The 12,143-nt window shown below is 36.7% G+C and overlaps 1 protein-coding gene across 1 annotated transcript in view; it reads right to left on the reverse strand.

The window, feature by feature from the left end:
- Positions 1-464: 464 nt before the first annotated feature.
- The window catches only part of LOC128989160 (uncharacterized), a 33,715-nt gene continuing 22,036 nt past the window's right edge, over positions 465-12,143 (reverse strand). Inside the window, exons 4-6 of the mRNA XM_054411029.1 lie at positions 8,623-8,726; positions 8,028-8,126; positions 465-1,239 (exon numbers count right to left, since the gene is read on the reverse strand). Coding sequence (XP_054267004.1) covers positions 552-1,239; positions 8,028-8,126; positions 8,623-8,726 — 891 coding nt within the window. The 3' untranslated portion in view covers positions 465-551. The remainder of the gene's footprint in view (positions 1,240-8,027; positions 8,127-8,622; positions 8,727-12,143) is intronic.

Below are 12,143 nucleotides of genomic sequence, written 5' to 3' on the forward strand. Positions count from 1 at the left end.
TGTAAATTTGAGCAAAATTATACATACATGAGATTTAAAAACATAGATTTAGGAGTAAGAATTTACTTGTGGAGATCGAGGCCAGTTAAAAATTCAAATAAATGCGGATGGAAGTGTATTTGTATAAGCTGATGTGTGCATATCCCGTCTGAGAACCATAATGAAAGTTGCAAAATCAGACGAAGGACAATTTCCCAAATAGACTGTAACACAAATTCACAAAGGAGTAAAACCAAAGACACCATTCATAAGACTTCTAACACATAATATGGGATAAAAGTTTATCCTTCAAACAATGTCCGTTTGTTATTGAGCTTATTGCATTCAATGATACCATTTTCACATAAATGTAACATATTTGCTTATAATTTTTATATTTTTTTGCTTAATGTTTATTTTATTTTTTATTGTTTTAAAACAACCTGCGCATAAATCTAACGGAACACAGTAAGAACAAAAATGTGTAAACAAAATTTAATTTTATTTGTACACGAGGTTTTACAACATCATTACATATCAAGGTACATGATAAACCAGTCAGTGAAATAAATCTAAAAACCAAAAATGTGGTGATGTCCATGCTCAAACCCATGTCCGATCTCGTGGTGAGGGTGATATACAGGCACCTTGACGGGGTAAGGCACCGGCTTCTCTACTGTATAAGGCACCTTCTTCTCTACAACGACCGTATAGGGCTTGGGCACAGACACAGGTATGGGCTTCTCCACAGGCACCTCTACCTTGTAAGGCACCTTCTTCTCTACAGTGTACGGAACATGCTTGACGACAGGCACGTGGACAGGGTAAGGTTTGTCCACAGCCACTTTTACAGGGTACGGCACGTGCTTCTCTACCGTGTAAGGTACTTTCTTCTCGACGACCACGGGGTAAGGTTTAGGGACGTGGACGGGGTACGGCTTGTCGACGGGCACCTGGACCGGGTACGGCTCCTTCTTGTAGACCGTGTACGGCTGCGGGACGTACTCCTTGACCGTGTACGGCACTTTCTTCTCGACATAGACGGGGTACGGCTTGGGCACGTGGACCGGGTACGGTTTATCGACTGGCACCTCCACGGTGTAAGGCACTTTCTTCTCGACGGTGACAGGGTACGGCACAGGCACCTTCTTGGTCACCGTGATGGCTTTGACGTGCTCGTGATGATGTTGGACGTGGTGATGGAAGGGTTCGGCGGAGGCCAGCGTCAGAAGACACAGTGTTGCCAGTAGAGCAGCCATCCTGAAATTGTGCCAGAACAGTTCTTAGTATGGATCATATAGCCAATCTCAAACTAAATAACCACATACACTGTTAGCGCAACATACGACACATAACGTCTACATGGCGGGTACATAACATCCTTCTTAAGAGTTAATGATGCCAATGGAATGTTCCAGCGTTGCATTTTAATTAGTAGCGCAATTTCTCAATGTAGTTACTGATATGATGTCCATGTGCTTTGTTCATCGATTGGTAATTAACTATGTCAGCCAATAAAACAATGATAAATTTGTTTTAGATTTCCATCTTTTAAAGAATGATTTTAAAATGTAAAATTTAGCTTATAAGTTGGGATATTTGTATTTTAATTTATTTGTATAGTTGATTGAGTGATAATATATATATATTTTTTTTAATTAAATACTGTTTAAAATAAACCATAGTTATGGCAGAATCAACTTTTGAGTCATAGCTTCTTTCAAAATTGATAATTTAAGATAGCACAGTTAGTTGTCACAATGATATTTGGATAGTTTATATTATTTCAATACTTAATAAAAAAGGCTAGGATAATGCACAGATTTGTTTAAACGTTAACCTCATGAAATGCTTTGAAAAGCTAAACACAGGTTTAGGCCTAATTCAAATCATAGTTTGTCACTAACAAAGAGAAGCATTTAGATTCAATTTGTACAGATTTGAACAAAACAATAAATGAAAGAATTTCTAAGATCTTAAACCGTAGGTTTTAGGCCTGTGGGATATTTGAAGAAACAATCAAATCAACATCCACTCCAATGTACAAAAAGAATAAATTGACTGAAATCTAAATAACGTTTTGAGATAAATTCAAACAAGAAATAAATGTGTTAACATTTTTCTAATTTCATTTTTAAGACGAAACAAGAACAATTTATTTTGCATATTAAAATGAAACGTTGGTTACGTTGATCACAAGGTGCAAATCACTACCTATGGGTTTCATCAAAGTTGCCTGGAGACTAGAGTGGGTGGGTGACAGGGTGCTCTCCTAGGTCTACTGTTGTTCCGCTCGAGTTGTCGGGTTATTGAGGCTCGACTCGCACTCAATTACTCAAGTTTGCTTCCTGGATGTCCGGATCATTTGATTTTCGGACATCCTTCTTCACTAAAGGGTTCTCTGTAAACAACATCTACCAGTCAATGTTGTTAGTGCTATTGGCATAACGAGTCTTAAGTAACCTAGATTAAAATTAAAACTAGAATCGCATTTTTAGAAGCACGTGTTAAAAATGTTTGCAAAGTACACAAATCAAAGATTACAGTGTAACTGCAAAATACTGTTTTTAGTAAAAAACCCTCAATTTGTTTTCGACGGATAGTTGGTCCATTATACTGAATGCAGCTAGACTAACAATCTTTGAATAGATTTAGCTAAAATATAGAATATTATTGCAAAACTACAAATCAAGAAAAATATTTGATGCCTTGAATTTTAAAATTATAGAAAAAAAGGTTATTCAGTAGTGGTCATAAAAACGGCTTCGCATACTATTTATAAGGGTTGATTGTTTATTAGGTTAAAAATAATCCATATTTTTACTGTAAGTTAAATCTTTGGTTAGACAATATAGCAGCCGAATTCGAAATACTACTCGATAAAAGTGATTTGAATCCCATAACGTAGTTTAGAAACACATTAAAACCAGGCCAGACCTAATCAAGTGGCAACAATTAACCACAAAAATGATCTCAAGTGTGAAAATCCTCACCCAAGAACATTCTTGGGTTAATTATTTCGCATGTTTTCGGAAGCCGCTTCATCTAATTGTAGTCGAAGACAAAAGGCGCATTTCTTTGTTATGATATTACCATTGTCTTTTTTATGTTCGCACCCCCGAGCGCGTCGAATGCACCCCTAGGTGAGTCAAAGTGCCGCCTCCCGCCAGCGCGCGAGAAGTTAGTTCCGACCCATTGCGGTCTAATGCGCGATCCCCGAAATAATATCTCAAGAGAAAAAATGTCAAATGTGAAGAGGAAATTGGTAGTAGACATATCTGTCTCATAGCTCACCTAATAAAGGGTGAATCAAGCCACCCTTATGGCTGTGACGAATTTATCGGGAGGGATTATTAAGATGTAGAAATGGATTTAGAATAATTTTAGACTGAAAGTTAAAGAAAAGAGCATTTATTGTTTTAATATGATGTTTTTGAATGCAGTCAATGGAATACAATGGTAATCAAATGGATATTTAACATGTTAACTCCCGAAATCTAAGTATAAAGTATTTATTTAATTACCGAAGGCTCCATGGAGATGTAGTACTGTAAAGTAATTTATATGAGAGCTGTAATCACTAAATTAAATTAAATTTTATACAGTTGCGATACTAAACTAAGTGATTTATCACTTAAAATTTGAATGTGTGTTATTTAAGCGTTTCGTCACATACAGAGTGGCTGAAAAGTAACTTGCATCTCCCTCTTATTTTTTTAACTATTTCAGATTTTTGAATTAAGTTTGCGGCAACCTTCTTAGTTATGAGGGGCTACAATAACTATGGGTATTTTTTTTTTAAATTAACCTTTAGGGGTAGTGTTGGTAGGGGGTAGTTCAAAATTGTCAAATAGGAAGTATGGAGGACTTTCATATAATTTTATAGGCATCCTATTGATGAAACAAAACAATCGACAAAAAGAAAAGAAAAATTGGACCACTAATAACAAGATAGTAACTAACAAAAAACTAGTCACGCTGTATGTGCTCTTAGGATCCTGATACATTAAGCATTTATTAAACGTAATATCGTAATTTATTTATTTTGTTCTAAAACGTATATGTCACGACTCAATGGGAACCAAGGGGGTTGATGTAAATATTTCCAAAAACATTTAAATAACTCCGAAATGTACAATATATACTTAAAAAAAATCGAGTTATATGTATCGTTTTGTGGTCAAAAATGTTTCAAGTCTGAGTTTGAAAAGATATGAACGTCACAGTGTATACTAATTGCTTACTATAATTCTAAACAAATTAGAAGAAAAAACAAATTTGATACTTTAACGAAGTAAACACCATAGTGAAACCCCTATTAATTATTCAAAATATTGTCCAAATGAAGTTTTTTTCACTATTCTTCCATGTTTTTTAAGTACCAGAGAACCCACAAGAATACTGTACAAAGTGTTTCAGTGTGAACGAGACACCCTTGTCAGTGTCACACCCTTATAATCATCCCTATTTCGTCACCCTGAGCGTCGCCGATGCCGACCTGTGTTTAATGTTTTTGCACGTGTCAAGGTATTTGCCCCAGTTCCGGACGCGTGCGTGATTTCCATTTCCCGTGCCTGGTCACGCACCCGCGGCCTCTCTGTGATCATCCCCTAGTTCGGGGGTTCTAACGAGGAGTCGGTAACGACGCCCTTAGCCGAAATTGCCGTTAGGTAAAAACTGTAACGGTTACAATCCTACTGGTCGAGTAATTTAATTGGGTGAACTACTTTTGTTTTGAGTTGAATTGTAAGTTGTCTTGTTGAATATGGGCTGCATGTGGAATCGTCTGTTAATATCTTCACCAGCTTATTTTTTATAGACCATTGTAACAAAATGTGTATTGGAATAAAATTAAAAACGAGCCGTTCAAAGAGTGTGCCAAAATCATAATTTCTATTCGATCCTTATTTTGATACTATGATATTATGGTTTTAATGGGAAATAATGGATGCCATAAGTTTATGGTTGTTCTTTTACTTAGGCTTGGCTTAAAGTTCCTCAAAAATCAGTAAAGTACATCACAATTCTCCCTTGGTTGATTGCATTAACTACGTACTTTTTTATTTGGTGCAACTCTAACATAGTAATGTGGTGTCTAATCCTAAAGATGACTCTAATATATTTAATTCTAATCACCTTCATAAATATTATCTTACTATTTTATCTTACTAATTTTATAAATGTGAAAGTTTGTGTGTTTGTTTGTTTGTTTGAAGTTAAATCACACATAAACCACTAGACGGATTGGGCTGAAATTTGGCATAATGATAGCTCACGTTCCCGATTATAGGCATATTCTCATCTCAAAAATCCTTTCGAGCTCCGCCCCAGTGGCTCTGTAGTTCCCCATGTTAACCTTCTGAGTATTCATATTTAAAGGGAAAAAAAATTTAGTCAGCTGTTTAAACTAAAACAGTTGGTTCTATGATATACAAAAACCACCAAAAGTTTACCAACAAGGTGTAGCACTATATTTTTTATGCATTTATGTAAACAGCTAATTTGAACTAAGCAGCAACAAAAAACTGTGAGACGCAATGAGAGCTGTCAAAGTAGGATTGTTTAAAGTTATGTTTATGTCTTTAACGTCATGAATATTTTGTGATTTTTTGTAAATTCGTAATAATTTATTTTTCTTTATTGTTTAGGTGAAGTGGTAGAACATTATGGCTATGGTAGATGTGTAATACCATTAGTCAATTTAAAGAAGCAAATTTTATCAAACTTTGTCCTCTCCCATTGCAAACGCAAAGCTTGAGTATAACTGCAATAAGCATTTTAAACTTATATGACAACCCCGTACGAAGGACGGGTACTCTGCTAGTTTACATCTATATGGAGAGCACCGTAACAAAATACCCTGGAACCTTGGTAACAAGACCCTCGATAACAAGTCACACTTGATAACAAGTGTCAAATACCCTTGAATCTATTTTACCCCTAATCTCATCTCATTGCAAACCTCAATAAGAAGTCAACATTGGTGACAATTCAAATTTAATAATACCCATGAGTGTCTTGTTATCTAGGTTCTACGGTAGAACCAAATTGACGAAACTATCACAATGGTGTCAAAAGATAAACACTTACAAAGTCTCTTTACAAATAACACCACTGGCAACTTCCGAGACGTTTTCGCTACTCATTATCCAATAACTTCAACAACTCAACGTTTTCAACGTGACCAGCTCGTTTGAGATTATAATTTGTTGTTATCGTTCCGGTCCTTACAGTGCGGATATAAATAGTTAATTGGAGACAGGAACAATAGAGGGGGAGCAGCTGATGGCACGCGACTGGCACAGTTGGCCAGCGGGGCCCGACCCGGTGCTGGGGTCCGGGGCACAAATCAGAACATGTGCTACTGATACGCCACCTCTCGTTATGTGAAGAGTTTACTGGGAGACACATCGACAGGAGAGCACGTGTGGGGGACTGTAGGGTGTACAACAATGTAGGGGCATGTGTAGATGTGGAAAGTAACACAATAGCTGCTGAGTAGCTAGGCTTTTCTAGTGTAATCAGAGGATAGGCGAAAAAAGTCTAAAGCTTAGTGAAAATTGACACTGATGTCCTTGATTAGACTTTGGTTTCCTGGCCCTAACTGAGTATTGAAAGAACCAGATGATTTTAATTTGAAATTCAAACAATATTTATTCATTGAGTATTTGGTACATTGAACAGTGTAGTGTCTCTATTCTATTTCTATCAACTTGCACAAAACAATAATAGGAAAGTTAAAATAATAAATTACATACAATAGAAAGTATAAACAAGAATATATAACCAACATGCATGAAATAAGACAACTAATGAAAAAAGCATAGCATCCAAAATCCCTTTACGTTAATTAGTTAGTGATGGAAATACAGTACATCATCTGATTTTAGAAACATAACTGTACTCCCGTTAACTACACAATAATCTTTCACCTTAAAATAAACATGATGAGACGGTGTTGAAATGTATGAATTTAGTGATGCTATCCAACAAAAAGGTCGACGTTATTTATTAGTAACGAGATAAGGGTTTAGAACGTTCCATTTTAAAACGTAAAAATAAATTGGCTTAGAAGACACATACACAAAAAAATATGTAATGTAATATATTACAAAAAGTTACAGGATAGTAGTTGGATATCAGTGTGTATAAAATTCGCTTGGTAATCAAAAGATCATGGGTTCGATTCTAAACTGCACAGTGATTACATGGCTTTTTCTAGGGTGCGGTCTGCATGTAAATCCATGTCAGTGGAATGTTATAGATCGTATATTGCACATGTAGATAGTGTTATTCCTACCAATCCCAAGATATTTTGGAGTTATGTGAACGGACTGAAGAAGTCAACATCCATCCCAACTAGAATCAAACTGGGTGCTGAGGAATCATCAGATCCTAGAACTATGGCCAACATTTTCGCCCGCCACTTCGCTAGTGTCTATAACAATGTTCCATCTGTCGTTCCTGATTATCCTGATAAACCCTCTAGCATTTCTATTGCTTGTGTCCAGACATCACCGGAAGAGGTGAGGAAGAAGTTGGAAGAACTTGATGTCGCTAAGGGCTGTGGTCTAGATGGCATACCTGCTATTGTTCTTCGTGAATGCAGTGAACCTCTTTGTGGGATTATCTCTGAGCTATTCAATCACAGCCTGAGCCAGGGCATTTTTCCTTCATCCTTGAAAACATCCTACATTGTTCCAATCTTTAAAGCTGGTGATATGTCTGAGGCCAGTAACTATAGACCAATTACCATCCAGTCACCCATTGCTAAGACTTTTGAATCTTTGGTCCTAGATAGACTCAGACCTCTACTTGGAAGTCTCATAGTTAAAGAACAACACGGGTTTACTATGGGAAGGTCTACAGTAACAAATTTAATTACCTTTGAGCAATACATATATTCATCCTTTGATAATAGAGCCCAAGTTGATGCCTTGTTTCTCGACTTTAGTAAGGCTTTCGATAAAGTGAGCCACGATCATCTTATTGCTAAACTGAAGGCCTATGGCATTATTGGCAAACTTCTTTTGTGGATTGACAACTACCTGAGGAATAGACACTCGATAGTCAGATTTGCAAATGCTGAGTCTCTACCCATGAAAGTTTTATCAGGGGTTCCCCAGGGATCTCTCTTGGGGCCTTGTCTGTTTAACATCTTTGTAAATGATATAGGGGAAGTAATTGAGTCCGAATACCTGTTATTTGCCGATGATATAAAACTATTTAAAACGATCAGAAATGTTAGTGATGGTGAATCTTTGCAGAGAACTCTCGCTGGCATCGAGTCTTGGTGCAAGCAGAATTTGATGTACCTGAATGTATCTAAGTGCAATGTAATATCCTTTACAAGACGTGAAACTATTGTACATATAGATTATCGGTTGGATGGTACTCCCCTGAGCCGGTGCCACGTAATTAAAGACCTCGGAGTCTATTGGAATTCTTCCCTTACGCCTGAGCACCACGTAGATGAAATCTGCAGGAGAGCTTGTGGAATCCTCGGTCTGATCTTCAGAGTGTCAAGAAATGGATTTTCAATAACAACTCTAACTACCCTTTACAAGACACTCCTACGCCCGATTTTGGAATATGCTTCGGTGGTTTGGAAACCTTACCATGACATCTACGTTTCTCGGTTACAGCGAATTCAGAGAAGATTTGCAAGAATGATGGGAGTTAGATGTGGCTACAACTACAGAGACGTCCCAGTTGAAGAACTTGAGTCCCTGCTGAACCTCCATACTCTGGCCAAGAGAAGAGATGTTGCGGACCTGGCTTTCTTGTTAAAACTGATCAATGGTAAAATTGACTCTTCTCAGCTGTTGGAAAAGCTGTTATTTCGAGTTCCAGGCGGTACCAGGTCTACAGATGTTTTCTTCAGGGCGCAGTACAGAACAAACTACCTGGGTAATAGTCCGATGATCCGACTCCAACGGCTAGGAAACGAATTCTCAACTCATGTGGACCTCTACAGCGACAGTCTAGCCTCCCTTAAACATAAAATCCTACACGTTTAATTATTTCACACCACATTACACTTCACATCCAAATACAGATTTACACCAGACTTCACACTACTACTACAGCACTACACCACTTACATTAGAACACAACAGATCTAACTCAGACATCCTACCATACCACATTTCATTATCATTGTTATTATCATTCTTTTTGCCTTGTTTTTGTTATGTCATAGTTTATTATTGTTGATTGATTGTATTGTTGTTATTGCTGATGAAATGTTGTTTTGTTATAATTTAATATTTTGTATTCATATAATCTATTATAATCTTAACTGATTGTATTTTGTAAATGGCATTGCCGTGGAAAATAAAAATGAAATGAAATGAAATGAAATGAAATAAACTAGTCCGAAGCTTTTTTAGCTTTTAGCTTGTCTGGAGAACTAGCTGATCTTATCCAGTAGGCTGAAATTCCGTTCATTCTGAATCATTCTATGTACATTCATCTTTAACTCCTCTCCTTTTTAAAATACAAATATTGTTCATCACTACTTTCAGGGACCGCACAATCTCATGGAAAGTAGGGTGAGTGCACCAGTGAATGACCACCCCCTGGTGGTTGGCCGTTTTGTATAAAAAACATCATATCAGGCTTTCTGCTTTTCCTAGACCATCACAAACTGTTTTAAAAGTACCTTTTGGGTCTTATAAAAATACACTCTCCTGTTACTATTGGTCCTTGCATTAAATATGTGTAGGTTTATAGAAAAAACGTTTATAATTTCTTGAGAAATCATTTATGGCTGCAAGTTAAGCTTTGGTGGTTTATTTAGCAAACAGTCGATATTATTTTACGATTAAAAAATCGATATTATTACAAACCAATTAGTATTTTATATAATCCACACCGATAGTGTTTTAGTAACAGTATAAAAAATACAATTTTTATACACTTATTCCTTGAAACGAATGTTGCAAAACAGCGTGTTAGGGAGTGTTTGTCAGGGTGTAGAAAAGCACGTAATAATGATTTCACGGTAGAAATCTATTATTTCAAAATGACGGACGTCGAGAGCGGAGGTGGTCTTCAGGTCGAGCGTGGTGGTCACTCGCAAAAAAAACAATGACTTTTATTTTTGGCCACTGACCCAATACATGGGTCATCCCATCATTTTGGTGGCTATTGAGTAATTTCGACGAACAAAAGAAAATAGATTAAGAAATAAACAATGGATTCATAAGTTATTAGATGAGCAATGGAAATATCAGGTAATATGTGCATATTAAGTAAGATAATGAACTTCCTCCAAATAATAAATATATAAAAACAGCATGAGATTGCCTTCGATGAGTCTAAAATACTGAAATGGGATATTCAGTTGAGACAAAGAAATTGTTGTAATTTAGTCCGTCAGCAAAGGTCCAGTTAATGATTGTAGTAGTTGTATGCAAATTATCTTAGAGTTCTAGTGATGAAAATTATACAGTGACAAAGAACTAGAACTTGGTAACCAAACTCTTTGGTAGTGGGTTAGTTATTGATGGTAATATAGATCATCGGTAGAGGACCGATATATAGTTAATGATGGTAAAGTAGATCTTATAGATGGCTAGTTACCGGCGGTAATGTAAGGTCATTGGCAGTGGACCAGATGACAACAAAATTCGTCGGAAGTTAAAGTAGATCACCAGCGTCAGATACAGTTAGTGACGTGTCAATCGTCCAGGCGCCTGTGGCGGCCAGTAATGACAAGTCGGCGGACACAGATTACAGTATTGGTGCAAATTGTTTGTTTTTCGGACAGACCTCCGAGAAGTTGCAAGTCAACGTTTACGCCCACTTAGCGATTTTTCAAACTAGGTTCTCGTTTGGGGATCGTTAGCCATTTTTGAGAAAGTTGTAAATGACAGAAGATAATACAGTGGTTAATAGTTTGGCTGAAATACATTTGTTGTAAAACTAATAAGACACTATCATTGACTTTGGATTGATAGTCAAAGACACTATTCATTCACCCATCATTTATGATTAGGAAAATAATATCTGTATTTTCTCTTCAATGTAAATTTCTGTTAAGAAAGAGTTTGAAAGAAGAATTAAAGAATTTCTTGTCATTACATTAGCTTATCTCCCGGACCTTATACATTGAATGGTAAAAGATTGATTCAACGATTATATGTTGTTTTAAATGGTTAACAGGTTTAACAATCACCACTAGCCTAATTACGAACTCTAACAATATTTCCGCCATTGAAGGATCTCCAAAAGTGACAAGTGAATGAGATGAAAGGAACGTGATACCCTAAATGAGCCCGAATGAGCCGAAGCTTATTTTCAACCTCGTAACTTAAAACCAAAGGCTTCCCGATGTTAGGGGTGCCGCCACGCCGGGGGTGGCCTAGAGTGCATTAACGGATTAGCTTTGAGGGCCAAACTAGCGGACAGAATCGCTTCAGCGGTCAGCCGAAACATCGGTTACCATTGACAAGAGCGGCGAGACAAGCTTTGTAAACGTACCTTTATAATCCGCGGATTGGACCAAAGATATAACACGCGCCCTTTTGTGGCGTGGAAGTTTCAATGTGTACGACTGACTTTGGTTGGGTCTTCTGTGATACCCCATCCAGTCAGCGAGCTAAGGACGTAATTTCGAACAAACTTTTCAGCATTAAAAGCTCAATGAGGGAAACAATCTGTTATTAGTTAGTTTTTATCGTCAATGCTACTACCAAAGCCTACTTCAAAATAATAAAGAAATGTACATTTTTGAACTCAAATTTTAGGATTTTTAATTCAAATTGAAAAAAAATTACACTTTGTAAAATTTTTGATTCAAAGAAAAATAAATTCGTTGTACATTTTAACACGAATGATGATTGAACGGTCTAAGTTCTCATTGTTAACTATTCGGAACTTAAAACCATTACATTTTGTGGTAATGAACTTATCCATGATTATTTTATAAATACATTACAGTTACTGGTTCAATATTTACAAGTGTATACTATACATTTCATTAAATTTATTTGGTTCTAGTTACCCAAGAATGCGGAACACATTGACATATTAAATCGTAAATAAGAACTAGGACAAACAGTGAAGAGCGTTGCATGTGTCTCAAGTGATGTAATGTGTAATAATTACCATCTTACATGAATGAGCCGGAGACCGTCACGCTGGTCGCACTCGACGCA

The sequence above is a fragment of the Macrosteles quadrilineatus genome, unplaced genomic scaffold (genome assembly GCF_028750875.1).
Source record: "Macrosteles quadrilineatus isolate MER2022 unplaced genomic scaffold, UCM_ALF_1.0 Scaffold_3__2_contigs__length_128488019, whole genome shotgun sequence".
Lineage (NCBI taxonomy): Eukaryota > Metazoa > Arthropoda > Insecta > Hemiptera > Cicadellidae > Macrosteles > Macrosteles quadrilineatus.